At 35.3% G+C, this 15,978-nt stretch overlaps 1 protein-coding gene across 1 annotated transcript; it reads right to left on the bottom strand.

The window, feature by feature from the left end:
* Positions 1 to 266: 266 nt before the first annotated feature.
* Positions 267 to 1,481, bottom strand: LOC307144742 (proteinase-activated receptor 1-like; the record flags this gene model as incomplete). Its single annotated transcript, XM_079847303.1, has 2 exons — positions 267 to 1,321; positions 1,466 to 1,481. 2 exons carry the CDS (start codon positions 1,479 to 1,481, stop codon positions 267 to 269), a joined length of 1,071 nt encoding a protein of 356 aa, XP_079703429.1.
* Between the last annotated feature and the right edge of the window lie 14,497 nt (positions 1,482 to 15,978).

The following is a 15,978-nucleotide window of genomic DNA, read 5'->3' on the forward strand; positions in this document are numbered from 1 at the left end:
TTTCATCTCAACATAACTTTCTTTTTTTTTTCACTCGAGCACAGATATTGACTCGTATTACTCGTATAATACTCGTACTCGGCAAAAGTGCTTTATCCGTACCGGATACTCGTTTCAGCCAAGTATCCGGGTCAACGCTACAGGATATATAATATAATATAATATAATATAATATAATATAATATAATATAATATAATATAATATATAGAAACTGGAAAACCACATTCCTGATCTGTTTTTCTTTTTTTTAAATGTTTACTGCACTTTACTGCAAGCCTGGTTTTGGTTGAAATGTGTATTTTGTCTGCGTGTTACTTGGTGTGTTTGGCTTTTCCCTCCTCAACACAGATCTGATCTGCTGTCTGCACTGAGACGAGCCATAGTAATACAGAAGAGGGTCCAAGAAAACACTTGCGCTCCCAAAACACACAGCTAACAGGTAAACAGCATATGATGAATCTCCCTCTGTTTCAGTAGCTAAACGAACACAGTGGTACAACAGGATGCCATTGGTTGGAGCGAAACACACCACAAACTCCATCAGCACAGTGATAGCTGTAATCACAGCTTTCCTTCGGTTGCCTGAAGATGATGATGTTGCTAGAGATTCAGACTTTGCACTTAGCACATATATTATGATAGAGTAGCTCACTAAGGTGACAACCAGTGGCAAGAAGAAGTAGAGGCAGGAGAGGATGGAGAACAGGTACACATACTTCTGTGTTTGAGACAGCGCATCATGACAAGTAACGCCCACACCCCTAATCTTGACCGTTTGTGTCATTGAGAGAAGTGGCACCGTACCAGCGAGCGCCAGCAGCCAGACCAGCACACATACACACGTGGCTTTCCTTGCACTCCTCCAGGTTAGAGAGGCGATGGGAAGCGCCACAGCCAGCAGTCTGTCCACACTCATGCACATCATCAGCAGTATGGAGCAGTACATGTAGCAGTAGTAAGCAGCACTGAGCACACGACACGCCACCTCACCGAACACCCAATCTGAAGCGTTCAGCTGGTAGTGGATCTTCAGAGGCAGCAGCAGGGTGAAGAGCAGGTCCACACACGCCAGGTTAGACATGTAGATCACAGCTGGTTTCTTCACTCGAATCCTACAGGTGAACGTCACCAAGGCCAAAGCATTGAGTGGCAAACTAATGAGGATGATGAAGATGTAGAACGAGGGCATGACGCGTGTGACCATCAAGCCTTTGAGAAAGACAGCAGCCTCTTCTGAGATGGACATTGAGGAACAGTTGAGCTCTGCTTGGTCTGGAGTAAAAATACAGTCTTCTTTAGCATAAAAACTGCCAAGGCCATCTGTAGATGAACATACAAAAACACAACACCATTAGTGAAAGTTCACACAATATGGGTGTTTCTTTTCTTTCATAGGCCCCCCATCAAAAAAGTGTCCTCATATTTTGATACTATTATGAATATGTGGACATAAATTTGTCTTACCCTGCAGTAGAGTCATTCACAATCTGAATGGAATAAAGTGCTGCTTCATCACTGACAAACAATAATGACATGGCCGGGAACCATTGCTCTGCACCATTTCATTGCTTAGACAGAGACATTGCCAAATGTACAGCAGAGAGTGCTGAGGACATTCTCTCTTTGCCTTATGTGGTTTGTCTAATATTGTTATGTGGGTGCATGCAACATCTTTTGAATTCTTGAATACCATCTTTTTTGATTACAGCTATTTTTACAATGCATCTGATACCATACCATAGTTCAGCTATAGGGGAGACCGGGGATGAAAGTAACACCTTTTGTTTGAGCATTGGTAACTCAGTGGTTGTTTGTGGTAGATCTCTCAAAAATTGATACATGTTAGCCAGATTTGTTTACTACAAATATAACTTACTTGGACATGTGCTACGCAATCACAGATTATGTTAGTTCATTTCAAACATAAATAGTTCCGTTGTTACAACCTACCCCACTACTCGGGTGAGTTGTAACACAGATTGGGGATGGATGTAACAATTAGAGCTAATTTTCTGAAACAAGATCCACACAATTGTAAGAATTGATAAATTAGGAAATTCTGGACAGTCTGTTTCGGGGGTGACCAGACCCTGAGAGGACAAAAGGACCTCTCTGGAGATTACCATTTGAACTGGCCCTTGTGCACCATCGAGACGAAAGTCTCACCTCCGAGTCATCCTAATCTACATCTCTTTCCCTCTCCCCTCACCCCCTCTCTCACATGCTCAGATGATCACCTGATTTCACCCAAGAAAATGTATAGTTTAAAGTCCACATGAAATCAAAATTGACCATTTTTACTTTGTTTGCCTAAATTGATCGTTTTGTGGTGAACAATTCATCCATGCAAGTCAATCCACACAAAAAAAATTTTTGGCTTCGTAATCTTTAATCAAAATCTGAAAATGCCCCTCCCCTCTGCTTTGGAGGACCTTCCCTGATGACGTAGGTTTGAGGACTTGGGTTGTGAAACGCTTAACCACTCCCCTCAAACCGTTAGTCTGTTATGAGCAGAGATGGAGAGGAGGAGCGCTAGAGTAAAACCCTGCCCTCTGTTCAATATTCCGTTTCACTAGGAAATACGTCACAACACTGGAGAAAAGTCGTTTGCAACTTCCGGTTCACGCGGACTTTAATGTGAATGATTATCACAGAGTATATTCATGTTTGGTATCGTTTCAAATGTCACAGTGTGACTGGTACAATTCTCTCATTTCAGAATAAGTAAAACAAAAGGTAATAAGGTTTTAAGAGTTTACACACAAAGAGAGACAGTCTCTCAAGCAAATGGTCTCCCACCCCCATGATGGTGTGATCTCTGAATGCAAATTGACTATTGTTAGCACATGTTTACATGTGAAAGAGGTCTGTCTATTTAATGGAGTACAGCAGGGAGATCGGGGCCTTTTCTGTACTTCAGATCGGTCCGTTAGGCTGAGAGATATAGATCTCTCAGCCTCACGTATTTCTTAATGTTGGGTTTGCATCTTCTCTCTATTCCAGAGCATTTGATGTTTTGTATCGATTATCTTTGAATTGATTATGAAATTGGCATGATACATTTACCTGACATAATAAATTGTTACATTTGATTATTCTAACTGACTTTGATATTATTTTCATTGAAGAGTTAAACGGAATAGTCAAACATTCACTCATGATTAATGATCCACAGATATCATTAAAACCTTTTCATTTATGGAGTCAGATGAAATAAACGAGAGAATACATAACTAAATGTATTGTAAATTTAATCAACCAATACTTTGCACCAGTGAGGACAGAACACGTGATAACCTTCCCCGTGTATTGGAGGACCGGCAGATTGGACCAATTTCACGGGCCTTACACAATCTAAATGTATGCAAGGATGTCATTGAAGAACAAAGAATAATCAGTTTTGAATAAATAAGTGAACATTTTAAAGTGACAAAAAACATTCTGTTCTGTTACTTTTATTATTTTGCACAAAAACAACTATGTTTGTGTCTGTACAGTATTCATGTCACAGTTCAGTCACTAGGCCTTATGTTGCCATCCACCTATTTTTATGTGAATTTTGGGTTATCACAAAAAAAAAATTAAAAAAGAAATGCCAAGATGATTTTTTATGGTTAACGCATACATCCGGCACATAACATACGATAAAGACGGAAGTTCAAATGTGTGTTCGAAACGCGCTAAAATAACCTCATTGGTTCTTGTGCATCATGCATGCACATTTGTTTACCATATTAATGCACTGTGTGTTAATGCACTCATTGTTTATATGTGAATAAAAGCTTAAAATAAATTCTGTTCATCATAGAAAGTGATCGTGTCTATGAACAAGATTGGATGGATTGTTTTTAAAATGCTTTTTATGACCTTTTTGGATCGTCCATCTTTTTGGTTGCATGGACTTTCAAAGGAGGGACATAAACTTCTCAGGTTTCATTACAAATATATTATTTTGTGTTTTAAAGATGAATGAAAATCTTATGGTGTGCATGAGGGTGAGTAAATGCTAAAAGAATGTTAATTTTCAGGTGAACAGTCATAGATTTCAGTAGGGTACAGTACAGGTCTGGTTTGATTTCACCCAGATCGGTGCAGTTATACTCACTTGTTTTGGGATCTTCCCAATTATAAAGTCCATTAGAATGGTTGTTGTAGTCTATTGGATCATCAGCCTCTTCAAAGCTGCTTACATGACTCTCTGAAACCAAACATGACAAAACACTATCAGTGATAGCACGCAAGCTACTAAAAGCAAGAGGCCTAGATTAAGATGTCCAGCTAATTAATTTCCTGCGAGCACTATTAGCAGCCCATCTCTTAGCAATCTGATCTCTGTCATTGCCATGAAGATTCAGGGATAAAACAGAAAAGAAAAACTCTCAGACATGCAGGCACATAGAAAGCATTGCTAAGAGTCCAGTGCTCGCAGGAAACAGTCATATGATCCAGAGGGAACAGATGCAGTAATTGCCCCTAAATGCAATGAAGGCCCACTTATGCAAAACATAATGTCAGAAAGAACCTAATGACATAACAGAAACACATTACAACTTAACTTGCATAAAAAGGGCAACTAGCATGCGATACTACTGTATTTTGAAGAATGTTGGTAAACTAACAGTTTTTGTTACCATTGACTTTCATTGTATGGACCTTTCTCAAAATATCTTCTTTATGTGTTTGTTGCAACGATGAAAGACAGGCATACAGGTTATCAATAACATGATGGTGAGTGAATGATGACAGAATTTTCCTTTTTGGGTTCCCTTAAATGTGTCCTTTATCCTTGTTGATGCAAGACATTGAATTTGAATTCAAATTTCACATTCAATTTGTTGTTTACACTTTTTTTTAGAACCACATCTATATTAACCTGTGAACATAAATTGTTTTGCTATGATTTTTTGTACCATGTTAATATCGTATATGAAGTTAATATGGTAATTGGAGTACCATGAAAATACCATAGCATATGAAAATACAAATTATTCGGCACCATATATATCAAAACCCCATGGTAAATACAATGGTTCTGCCACAGTACTTTTTTTGCAACAGGAGAAATAACACAATCTGGATTAATGTAGAAAATTAGCAAATGTGTACATTTTAAGCCATCACACCATTTAAATCTGAAATATAAATGGTTACCATTTATTGGTTAAATTTAAACCGAAAGCTTCCAATATGATGCAATCAAGGTTTCACTCAACTATCTGCATAATTTAAACAAAAAAAGACTACAATTAAAAGTCAAACTTCTTTCTTGCACAACTGGACTGATGTAAGCCTACTTACCGTTAAAGGTAACAGTGGATGCATGCATAAGTGTAAATGAAAGCAAGATAGTTTTGACCTCCATGAGAAGCTTCCGATTAGGGGTCACTTGAAAAACAAACTAATGAAAAACAAGGAATCTCTATATTGACAGTGCTTCTTCCCTCTCTGAGTGCTCTGTCTCTTCTGTGTGGAGATGCTACGATTTATATTTGGTGACATCACTGGACCCACCAACTTTAGTTGAGCCATTCTGCTGCTATTATACAACAACATACAGAGTGCATGAGAAATCATGCTGTAATTCACAGACATTGCAGCACACAATAACCAATAGATGGACCACGATGGTTAATTTGGGCATTTGCCCTAAAGCTCAAACATTTGTTTAGACACTAGGCTATTTATTATGGTTGTGGCTAGGGCTGCATGATTTGGGGACAATGTCATATTGCGATTATTGAGCAATGCGATTGCGATATAATAAACAAATGGTTTCATGAGTCAGCTTGCTTGGTTCTCTAGGAAGTTGCACACAGTGATAATGCTGAAATGTGTATTTCTCAACTCAAACTACCAACAACAACTAAATGCACAGTGTTTTCGAATTAAAATAATATTTTTTACAAAATTAAATAATGACATATTTGCATTACTGCAAACTTGTTATTGTCTCAATAGTACAATGGTATAAAATAAATGGAACAATAAATAAGCACATTTATGCTCATGAAAATAAGATATTTTGAACATTCTGTCCAGATAAGCAGGGACATTTAAGCAGGATGTAACATATGCTTTGTATAAACAGTCTGTGGATCATTTTTGGTGTAAGTGTATTGTGACTGTCAAAACAAATTAAAGTATTGCTTAAAACAAATTTCACGATTTCAATTCAAATCTTGAATTTGATTCCGATCTTGATTCAATATTGATTCATTTGGATAAATATTAGGTACAGTATGTTAATTTTTCTCAAGAAAAAAAAAACTCAACTGATGCTGTAAACATACAGAGAGCCCTATCTGCTGGTATTATTATTAAAGGTTAAAAATAACAACTCAAATTAAATATAATGTGTTTTTTACTAGGCTACAATAACAATGTTACAATATTTAATGATATAAGTAAAAATATAAAAAATACTTAATATAGTGCACATATTTAGCAAAATACTCCTCTCTCTAATTTGTCATGCCAACTAACGTGCTATCAAATGGCTTTCCTGAGGTAAATATAATGTTATGTGAACGAGGTGTTCTCCAGCTGTTTTATTGACCTCTTTCCATGGTTGAAAAAAACTGATTGATCGATATTAGGCATAAACATTTTGGTAAGTTGTACTGTATCTTTGAACACATCTATTGTTCATTCATGTTTATTTACTATTAAATAAAGAGTAAGAGATGTTAGCATCAAAATGCTATTGTTTGAATTTCCTAATAAAATTGACAGAATCTGAGAGCTGAGAATTTGTTTCATATCAAAAGCAACCTGCTCTGTCTAGTCTGTCGGTGTCAGTGTCCTCTTTGCTTTGCGATTTAAAAAAACAAAACATGTAATATAAAAATTCAAATTCTTGCAAAGTCAGTTATATACAAGTAACATAGATTTAAATGTAATATTGATGTGGTTTAGTTTCACTTTTAATGCAGTTGATGGTAATATAGACATGCACCATTTCAATTACCACAAGAGGTAGTGTTGTCAGGAGTAGCAACAAAGTAATATAGTTCATTTGATGTTTAGTTTTTTGACCATTCATGCAATGCTATCATTATTATTTTTGGTTTATAACACAGAATGGCATCTACACTAATATTAATCTGTCTGTCTCATCCTTATCCCGAGGTTACTGTAGTCATCAGCTGGATCCAGTCCATATTCAGATGGTGGACCTGCACCCTGAGAAGACCACAACAGCCCTGAATGTCAGCGGATTGTATGTATCTCAATCTTCAAGATTGGGCCCCAATTAAAAGGGTCTAGTGACACCCCTGCACAACTGTGCCAGACAAATATAGGCAATTAATACATTTGTAGAACATTTTTTTTTTTTAATCGTTAAGCTGTTTTAGCTGATGCTTCTAAATCAGATTATAGAAGGCCTACTTATACAAAAGTACTGATATCCCACCTACAGTATATTGAGGTTCTGTGCACTTCTTGCTGGATTTGTACCTTCAATTTTCTTTAATTACTGTGCCACACCACCCCTAACAGGAGAAGTTTCATCATTTGATTTCATTAGCCTATTAATATTATTACTATCAGACTACTATAAGGTAAATTTATTTAAAAAAATTATATTGCTCAAAAATGCATCTATGTGAGGTGCACAAGCAGGGGTTAGACAATGAAACTGAAAGACTGGCCGCCAGGCCTTCAACACGGCCAATCTTCACCGATTTTATATTCCATCAAGAGTGAGTGAAGGTTGAATTAGCAGAGCAATAGCACAGCTGTACATACAATATTGCAATAATGGGAGACATATCATAGTTCAAAAGAGGACAGATTGCTCATCTGTGGCCAGCTAGTCTTTGTGGTGTATTGAGAGCTAAATGTTGGCATACCACCATGTAGATTGAACCACATCCAACTGTCGACGCAAAAGGAAGCTGTCTGAAAGTCCAGGTACTAACCTGGATTGTATAAAAAATGTGAAACATGTATTGTTCTCTGATGAGTCCACCTTCACTGTCTTTCCCACATCCGGGGGAGTTACGGTGTGGAGAAGCCCCAAAGAGGTGTACCACCCAGACTGTTGTGTGCTCAGAGTGAAGCACAGGGGTTTAGCAGGGATGGTTTGGGCTGCAATATCATGGTATTCCCTACCATGCTTGATGCACACGTCACTGCCAAGGACTACCAAACCATTCTGGAGGACCATGTGCACCTAATGGTTCAAACATTGTATTTTGAAGGGGGTGCTGTGTATCAGACAGCACACAGCATCAACACAGAGTTGATGAACATAAAAGTGAAGTTGAACATCTCCCATGGCCTGCACAATCACCAGATGTAAATATTTTTGAGCCACTTTAGGGTATAGGGAGAAATTCAGAAAACATTCTCCTCCACCATCATCACATATTGACCTAGCCACTGTTCTGGAAAAGGAATGGCTCAGAATCCCTCTGACCACTGTGAAGCACTTGTATCTGTCATTTCCAAGTCTAATTGATTCTTTACTGCAAAAGGAGGCCTAAAAACATAATAAATCAATGTGGTCTAAAACCACATTTTCCACAAGTTTCAGTTTCATTGTTTGTTCAACCCCTTAGCATTCTCGGGTTGCGGAACAGTTGGTCTTTCTGGGGTCCGAGGAATAAATACTGAATATTTTCTCACCAATTTCTGTTAACTACAAAATCACCAGATAATTTGTAGGTGTCATGAAACGGAAGTTTCAATATTTTCTTCCCTAATTGTGAGGTATATCTGCGAGAAATGGCTTCTCGAATTGATTGGTTTTTATAGAAAAATCTATTTTTTTTAGTAAGAGCAGATAGTCAAAGATTTTTTGATTTTGCCTTGTTAAATTGTGATTAAGATCAAAATCTGAGCAAGAAAATTTATAAATTTGTATGAACACATTCATAGTAAAATATATGTGTTACTTGGTGATTTGTGTTTGCCATCCACATTGCATATGACTTTAATATACTCACACTTAGCATATTTAAACTATTTTAATAAAAATGTATGATAATTCTAAATTTTATCTAGCATAAAATGAGTTAAAAGGAGCACATTCTGCTTTGGCAACAAAGGCAGAGAAACATTGCTGTTATGTGTGTTCAATATCTCTTGAATTCTTGAATACACGATTTTTTGATAACAGCATTTTTACAAAGCATGATAGCCTACCATCACAGTACCATGGTTTACAATTTTAAAAATTCCTGACACTCATAACATGATAGATGCCACCACTGCCAATTATATTTCACAGCAAGACATCAAATTACAAGTCACTTTTTATGCATATTATTAAACTGATCTAGCCTACTTACCGTTAATGGTGGTAATGCACATGTGTGCCATTACAAATGAAAGCAAGATTATTTTAATCCCCATGACAACTAATTCTATCTCCAAAAACTGGACACTAGTAGATTTGCGACGCCCGATTTGTGAACCAGTCATTAATTTGAATCGGATGAGCCAGTTGAGCAGTGTAATATCGTTTGTTTTACTTAAATCAGATGCAGGTTGTTTCTGAACTCCACAGTGTGTGCAGAATTATTAGGCACGTTGATTTTCTGATCATATTTTTTTTCAGGCACATTTTACCAATTCCAAACCACATTAATCTTAATAACTACTATTCATTTTGTATTTAATCATTTATAAGTGACATATAATGACTTATAATAATAATAATTATTATGTTCATAATAATAAGGCTGGAAATGAAAAACGCTTTATATTCAGGTGTGCAGAATAATTAGGCACATTTTCTTTTACAGATAAAATAAGCCAACAAAGAGATTCAGTCAACTCATTCTGAAAAGTCAAAAATTATGAAATCTGGCTGAGAAGGATGCAATACTAATGCAATACTAGAAATTGCAGTAAAGGCATGACCAATGGAAAGTGAAATACTCATTGGGTCAGCAGGGTCAGACAAAAACAGGTGGAGAAGAAAAGATATCCTCCCTCATCGGGCTTAATTTAGTCCTAAATTGTAAGTCGCTTTGGACAAAAGCGTCTGCTAAATGACTAAATGTAAATATAAATGTAACTGCAAAATAATAAAGAATTAAGGTGAAGAATTAAGTGTGAAACCATCAGGAATCCTTAAGTCTCCAGCGCCACCATTTTCCAGAACTGCAACCTACCTTGCAGAAGTGCAAGGTGTCAGGGTCTCAGAGACTTAGGTTAGGTAAAGAATCCTAAAAAATGACCCCCACTTAATAAGAATCACAAGCTTGAAGTGTAGTAAAATACATGAAGACTGTTTTTAATAGGCTTTATAGACAGACTGATTGAGAGTGACTCTTGAAGGACCAGCACCACATCCTCTTCTACCACTATTTGAAGAATTCTTCAATGGTCATGCCTTAACTGCACTGTAAACCCTAATGTTGTCTTTACTTAAACAATCAAGTGTACTTGACTAAACATTACTTTAAATTTTGCATTTTGGTCCTGTCACTCAAAAATATAAGTTCAAATAACTTGTTTACCTTCAAAATACATAAACTTAAGATTTCAAGTGCTGTGAGCTCAAAATCATGATTAATCCTTACAAAAGGTCATTTTCACAAATGTTGTTTTCTTGACATGATAATACATTCATACATGCTTTCTTCAAGGAGTGCAATGAGTCATTCTTATTTTGACAGAAAACATTTCATTATTTTACAATTATTGATCGTAATGGAAATTGATTTTTATTAAAAAAAAAAACTAAACTAAAAAAAACCCTGATACTTTAAACTTGATAAATAAACTTTAATACCCAAATACAAGTGTTTTTGTAATACTGGGGGTTGCAGTTTTCACTCAGTAGCCTTTTAATACAAGCTCATACATTTGTAACAAGCACGTGCACATATGCCACATGCCAAAATGCATGAAAAAGTTCCTCACAGCCACCGTCCAAGTCTCATTAAAAATATACAAAATAAGAGAAATACAGAGCGACGACACATTATGTTTAACGTTAAATCAAATTAATTTCAAATCGGTCTAATTAAAATGTCTCTCTCTGGTCTTCCTTTGATGCGATTGGCCACGCAAGCAGTTCTGCCTGGCAACAAGATAACTAATGCACTGATTGGTGGATTACAAAATTGGGGATTTTCGCATCTGTTGCTGACACCAGTGCAAATTTCAAGACGGTTACGGGAGTTTTTCTTTGTGCACCATTCTCGGTAAGTACAATTATTAAGCCATAAAGTTATTTTGTGTGACTTTTTAAAACTGAAATATGTTTATTTAAATCCTTGCACGGTTCTATAATAAAAGAGAACGCAGCCATAACTTTTATTACAATATATCCTGGTCAAACTTTGCCAACATAGCTGCTAACGTTTACGCGTTAACTATAACTGCGATATTATGTTCTTTATTTTATTAGTAATAGTTAGTTAAATATAAACTTAATCTTTGTGTAATCGTGTATTTCTCGGCAAAAGAACATGGCAGCTAAGTTCCTTGAGACCAGTTAACGTTAGTGATGTTTTTTTCCTGTCAAACTTTGACAACCTCGACATTAATTAACGATATTTTCTTCATGATTTTGTGATGGTATGATTATTGAAATGTCAACAGCTTATTTCTTTACCTGTGAGATACTATTTGATGATCTTTTTTTCTGTGCAAGAAAGAACATGGCAGCTACTGCTTAGACCATATGGGTTATTTTTCCCGGGCAAACTTTGTTAGTTTCACCAGTAATTGATAATATTTTCATGATACATTTCTGATTGATTAATTTGTGAGCAAGTGATGTGATGCTACAGTTCTCCAAATCTTTTCAGATGAAAAAAAAAAAAAAAAAAAAAAACTGCCCAAGTCTTCAAATTAATAAACTTATACGTATACTGCATAATTACAAAAAAGTATTGTCTTTGCTGGAAACATTTATATTTTCATAAAGTCAAATGCATACTTGTCCATTTAATTTGGGATTAGGGTTAGTGATTTGTGTTTTTAATAAATGTAGTGCACGTTCTGATAAACATGCATTGATAAACATTTGATTCCTGATAGCAATAATCCATTTATGCCTGTTTTTTCACTAGGTGTCTGATCATCGCAATTCCATCCTTGATGTGCCAGTGGGCATCTTATTTGAGGACACTGAACTCCAGCCCCCCAATTCCTTGCATTTAACTACTACGATTGGGATAATACTTGAAGGTCAAGTGTTGATGGAAAAAATGCAGGACCTCCCACAGGCTATGTGTCTCCTCTTCTGTTCTGATCTACGCACTAGACCTGAATTACCCAAAATCACTTGGCAACATGTTTGATTTCATCCAGCGTACGTGCTAATGTCAATGGGACAGAATTCTCCCAAGCCTAAATTGCAGTCTCTGGCAAACCAGCTTTTTGTTTAAAAAAGCATCACTGTGAGACTTTAACACCACTGTGAGAATGTTCTTCAAATGATTTGTAAGAAATAATATGGTATATCGTTACCATTGTTACTACCTCTTCAGTTTGTGACCCAGAAAATGTTTAAAAAAAGCCACTGTGAGACTTCGCTGACAATGTTTTGTTTTTTCCCCTCAATTTACTCCATTATCCATTTATGAAGGAAAAAATGGTTTAAATTGTTAAATGCTCAAAATTCTATAATTAATGTGCAGTAGTTAATTTAGTATTTTGTCACCATTGTTGCTACCTCTAGAGTGTGTCTGACAATATGCCAATTACAGTATAGTTTGTACTGTATAATAATATTGTGCAAATTTGGTCATTACATTAACACAAATGTGAGACTTAAGTGTAATGTTTAAGTGATCAGAGTTGTACAATTGATGTAAGTTCACTACTTAATGTTGCACATTGTTGCCATCTTTAGAGTTATGCACAGGGTGTGACTCATTTCCATCTGACATTTTGGTCAATAAAGACTCAAAGGTTCAATATGTTGTTCATTGTTTTATTTAAGTGCAGTGTGCACAAAGCTTACAGTCAAAAATAATAACTTTAATTATTATTAATTAAATAACTAATTAAATAACTAAATTTAATTTTCAGTTAAATTTTCTTGTTGAGTTTACTTAAATATACAAGTACACTTGAAATTAACACTAAGTTAAGTGAACTTTATTGTTTAAGTACATTAAATAATCGTCAAGTTTGGTGAACTAAACAATTCAAGTCAAGTCTACATAAGCACCAAGTTAAGTAAACTTAAATATGCACGTTTTGGGAGAGCCCATTACTCAATTAAATTGAGGGAACGAGTTTACTCAAATCAATTGAGTTCAATCAACTTATTAGGGTTTTCAGTGTGCAATTTATAGTATTGCATTAGTATTGCATCCTTCTCATGGAGATTTCATAATTTTTGACTTTTCAGTCTGAGTTGACTGAATCTCTATGTTGGCTTATTTTATCTGTAAAAGAAAACGTGCCTAATAATTATGCACACCTGAATATAAGGCGTTTTTCATTTCCAGCCTTCATGAACAAGTATATATTACTTATAAATGATTAAATACAAAATTAATTGTAGTTATTAAGATTAATGTGGTTTGGAAAATGTGCCTGGAAAAAAAATATGATCAGAAAATCAACGTGCCTAATAATTCTGCATGCACTGTATGCTTCTTTTGTCCCTCTGCTTCTCTCGTACGTTACATCATCACGTATCACAGTTTACATCATCACGTACGTATTACACGTTACATAGAATATTACATTCCTTTTTTTTCAACTCTGTAACTAGTTTCAACATTTACTAATGCTTTCACAAACAGGCATTATTACTCATGTCAATAAACATTTACTCTGATGCATTGTACTCAGTAATTATGCTAGTGCATGTTATAGTCTCTAAACCTCAAATTAATTTTAATCTCTCTTCCTGATCTCGTGATGTTTGTCTTTGTCTGTTCTTCAGGTGAACCATTTTGATGTGCTTGTTTCACCATGACAGGTAAATCAGGATTCATCTCTCTTTCCGGCTTTGCATTTGTTTCTGGCTCGATGTTAAAGTCATCCTGATCACTTGTCTGTGGAAAGTTTTGTTCTTTTGTCTTTAACAGATGCTTTCTGTTTCTTCTGTAGATCCTTCTGTAAGGCCCGCTATATTGGTCCAATTGCCGATACACGGGGAAGGTATCACGTGTTCTGTCCTCACTCATGCAAAGTATTGGTTGGTTAAATTTGTAATACATTGATCATATGTATTTACTCGTTAATTCATCTGACTCCATAAATGAAAGGTTTTAATAATATCTGTGCCTCACTAAAATTGAGTGAATGTTTAACTATTCCTTTTAACCATTAAATGAACAATGTCAAAATCGGTTATAATCACATGTAACAATTTAATATTTCAGATATCAGAGATCAATTCCACAATCAATTGAAATATCTAGAACATGGTCATACATTGGTTACACCAAATAATCTTACCCAACTTGTACGAGAGAGAGAGAGAGAGAGAGACAGAGAGAGAGAGAGAGAGAGAGAGAGAGAGAGAGAGAGAGAGAGAGAGAGAGAAAGAGAGAGAGAGAGCCCTATTCCATTCCTGTCCAGCGAAGAAGAGCCCGAGAGAGCGAGAACACCTTCCTTTATTCTCTCTTGACCAGGTGACATGGGGGATGGGGGAGACCACCCTCAAATGGCTTCTATTCAATGAAAGGGGGGTTGCCTTATCTGGCCTTATCTCTAAACCAGTTTTCTCTGAACTTCTATAAACCTTATTACCTTTTATTTTATCTATCTGGATATGAGATATCATGTTAACGATCAGCCTAACAGTATTTGATTAGGTACAATTCATTCATATCGAACATTAAGCAATCTTACCTGTAGGCTACGCTTGTGCCAAGGGTCCAGAAATGAGCTGTGTCCAGTGCTGTAAGTTGGTGTTGATCTCTCGGTCAACCAAAAATCGATAGATTTTCGATCACATTTCCCGGTCAACTATATATCGATGCATTTTCAATCATATTTCCCGGTCAACTATATGTCGATGACTTTTCAACAATGCGTCGTTTCCCGGTCAACTATAAATCAATGACTTTTCAACACATTCAGCGATCGCCCGGTAAACCAAATATCAATGCTTAATCAATCATAAAGATAACTATAGATCAATGTTGTTCCAATATTGTTGCCATCAACATTAATAACATCAGGTTTTCATCGATATGGTAATGGTGATTCAACATTTATTTTACATTGAAATTTCAATATCAACCATAATGATGATTCAGATGGAAAAACAATGTTTATTCAATGTTGGCTTGCTGTCTGGGATATTATGAACAGACTAAATGAATTATTTTATACTGAAAGGTTCAACCATTTCATATTAATAGGGAATTGAAATAATATGTAAACCTAAAACATAAACTCAAATGAAAATAACATTCAAAATACATTAACATAAATTTTACAAGGAAAGAAATACAAATAATAAACAATACATTTCTACATAATATCAAAACAAACACAATAAATTTTTTTTTTTACATTTAAGATGTAAATTATTTAAAAAAAAGAAAAAAAGAAATAATATTAGGCTACACTACATTTTTAAGTGTTTATGTTGAGTAAATATATCTGCTATAAATTACACATGTAGTATATCTGATATCATATACATATTATGAAGTCTATTAATGAATATAAAATTACATTCATTATGATATATTAATAAATATATTTGTCACATATTTTTAAATATATGAAAAGCGGCAATTCCTTATCTGTTATTCAATATATTGTAATATATTAGCACAATATATTATTCTGTATATTTTCAAATTTACTGTTAAACCATTTAATAAATTGATCATTCATATATGGGAAATGTTCGTTCCGTAGAGGGATGCTCTGTAGCTTTATAGCGATGTTTCTGAGGTGGAAGAAGGCTGTTTTTTAACATATGAAATATGATTACGTCTTTCTTTTTCAATATACCTTTATGTTTCAGTGACCACTATAGTTAGATAATCCTCATCACATTGTAGCACAGTTGCTGGATAGGCTATATGTGT

Source organism: Squalius cephalus (assembly GCF_949319135.1).
Source record: "Squalius cephalus genome assembly, chromosome: 17".
NCBI lineage: Eukaryota > Metazoa > Chordata > Actinopteri > Cypriniformes > Leuciscidae > Squalius > Squalius cephalus.